The 2927-nt window shown below is 40.1% G+C and overlaps 1 protein-coding gene across 1 annotated transcript in view; it reads right to left on the bottom strand.

The window, feature by feature from the left end:
• trub1 (TruB pseudouridine (psi) synthase family member 1) overlaps positions 1-2592 on the bottom strand; it is a gene marked incomplete at its 5' end in the record, with an annotated part of 5978 nt that extends 3386 nt beyond the window's left edge. Inside the window, 2 exon segments of the mRNA XM_014029360.1 lie at positions 2358-2430; positions 2511-2592. Coding sequence (XP_013884814.1) covers positions 2358-2430; positions 2511-2592 — 155 coding nt within the window.
• Between the last annotated feature and the right edge of the window lie 335 nt (positions 2593-2927).

Below are 2927 nucleotides of genomic sequence, written 5' to 3'. Positions count from 1 at the left end.
GTTTTATGTTTATTTATTTTTTTTATAAAAATGGTTAGATTACTCTAAAGCAAAATGAGTAAAATCTGTGTCAGTTACAGACATTCTGTTCAGGTGAGCAGCTGTCAGTCAGCACCTGTCTGAACCAATCACTGATCATCTGACTGATTTAAATACATCTTAACATTCATGAGGTACTTTACATTGACTGTTTATGGTTGAGTGTGGGCGTGTAGAGGGTAGAACCTGAGGACACATTTCTTTGTCTGATTTAACGACAGGTCCACTCATAACAAACTGACATGATGACATCATGCAGCCTTCAGAACATAAACTAACTCTGTGACAAACAATGGTGACATAAAGAAAATAACTTCTGTCAGCTTGTATTATGAAAAACTGATACATGATGTTTGGAACTGGTTACAACACTAATGATGGATGGACAGATTTATTTATTGACCTTTATTTGACCAGACAAATCCTAATTATTTATTTGAAACTTATAGCAAATATCTGTCTGTTATACAGAACAAAATAACTTGAAAATACTTTTTATTAGTTAGTCTGATTTATTTTAAGTTATTAAAATTGTTCAAACTCATGTAATCATTTAATACTGTTTATTCTACACATTTGATCATTTATTGAATTACATTTATCACAGTGTGGTTCTAAATATAAACAAGCAGTGAAAAATTAAACTGATAAACTACAGAAACATTTGAAACACGCTCACCTGGAGAACATGGTGCTGTTCTCCAGGTGAGGATGAGGAGGTAAACGTTAAACAGATTCATCTTTGCTTTAATACGGGACAAAAAGAAAAACGGTCGACAGTGAACAGTGAATCTGACTCACAGCGTGAACGCGCTGCGGCACACCAGGCGGTCTCGGATCGGTCGGATCGGTTCGTACTTCACACAGAACGCGTGCATCCAGGCCAATGATGCAGGGGTTTATATTTGGAACTTAACGTTATTGTAGTAAAACAGGACATGTCGCAGAACACTTTATTATTTGTGAAATGTTGTAGGCAGGGGCGGAGCTTCGGGGTGGGGGCTGGGAGGGCGGTACGCCCCCGGCCCGGACCCATTAGGGGCCCGGGTTGGGGCCCAGAGTGTGAGTCTGGACCTTGTCGGGCCCAGAAGGAGATAGAACTTAACCCTAAATTGACACCATGCTGTTCTGCTGTGTTCCAACCTCTGCAGTAAATATTCAACCATTATAATCAGAGACAGTATTTACACTGCTCCTCATGATGGTGCAGAGCAGCGACCGGACCCAGATCCACCAAAATTAGATTCATCTTTTGCCCATCGCCGGAGCTGCTCCAGAGTTAATTTGCAAAAATCACACTGCACCAACAGGAAGAAGAATGAGCACAACTTAGGATTTTACAAAATAAATCCCCAAAGAAAGAGCAATTTTGTCAAACTGTTTGTTATATTAATAATTATATGGGTAAATTTATACATAAATGCTGTCAAAATGCATCATTATGATTAGGAAGCAGATGGAAACATGCAGCTCACAACATATTCATACACACACGATACACGTGGATTTTACTCTGAAATCAGAAGTTTCAGAAAGTCGACAGACAGTGATGCAGTTTCAACTCGACTTCCACACAATGACTTGTTTTGCTCAGACTTCTACATTTATCACTGGATTTATTGTGCGATCTCACATTTCCTGCACATTCCTGCACAGCACTGTGATGTGTCACAGCACTGTGTGACGTCACAGTACTATGACACGTCACACAGTACTGTGACAACACGTCACACAGTACTGTGACGTCACACAGTACTGTGACACATCACAGTGCTGTGACACGTCACAGTACTGTGACGTCACACAGTACTGTGTGACGTCACACAGTACTGTGACAACACGTCACACAGTACTGTGACAACACGTCACACAGTACTGTGACAACACGTCACACAGTACTGTGACAACACGTCACACAGTACTGTGACACGTCACACAGTACCAGCAGCGTCACACGGTACTTTTTGAACGAATAATGAAATTCAAACGTAGCAGCCATAGTTAAAGCCATAGAGAGCAGCACAAAGACGTTTTTAGACACAATATTGTAGATTTAAACAATTTTAGACCAAAATGTTGAATTTTAGTCATACATAGAAATGTATTACCCTTAAGACACAGTTTAGACAGTTTATCTGCAAAAAAAGTTGATTCTGGGGTAAGTTCGTCTTTAAGTTTACAAAGTATTAAATTGAGTTTTTAGTATTATAATAAGCCAGAGTGGAGGCTGTGACATAAAACTGTGTACAGGAAGGAGGGAATGAATGCTTCCTGAAACCGCTGTGTGTTATTGTGAAGAAACAGAAACTGGTCCTCACAGGGGAGGTACTTGCATGATGTCACCAGTAAAAGACTTCAGCTTGTCCTCCATGTCTGGCCTGGTGATGTGTTCTGAAGGGGAGCAGAGAGCAGGGAAGAGTTGAAATCTGGACCATCAGATGCTGGACAGTGAAAAGATTTCATCTTTTTACCAAATCCTTTCTCCAGAATCACTGTCCCAGTGGCATCCAATGTGTCGGTTGCTTTTCCCAGTTCTCCCACAGCAACATATTTCTAAAAAAACAAAAATATCATCAGGTTGGGATGTCGACATTTCATCAGCAGCTGCTGCCATTTTCTTCCCAAACTGCTGTGACCAGATTTTATAAAGCTGCTCGATGCGTTTGCTTGTTATTTCATCAAACCGCGCTGACGTCAGGTAGTTAGCTACAGCCTCGTCTTCCTGCTTTTCATTTTTGTTGATGCGTTCTGAAGTAGGGCTGCACCGATTAATCGACAAATAATCAATTATTAAAATAATCGATGACTAATTTAATAATCGATTAATCGTTTTTTTGTTCTTTACTTTGTTTTTCTCTCCAAACTGCTTTGACACCTTCCACTGCCAC

Source organism: Austrofundulus limnaeus, unplaced genomic scaffold (assembly GCF_001266775.1).
Source record: "Austrofundulus limnaeus strain Quisiro unplaced genomic scaffold, Austrofundulus_limnaeus-1.0 Scaffold888, whole genome shotgun sequence".
NCBI classification, from domain to species: Eukaryota; Metazoa; Chordata; class Actinopteri; order Cyprinodontiformes; family Rivulidae; genus Austrofundulus; species Austrofundulus limnaeus.
The sequence above is the reverse complement of the archived record's forward strand: the minus strand, read 5'-3'. Positions and strand labels throughout refer to the sequence as shown.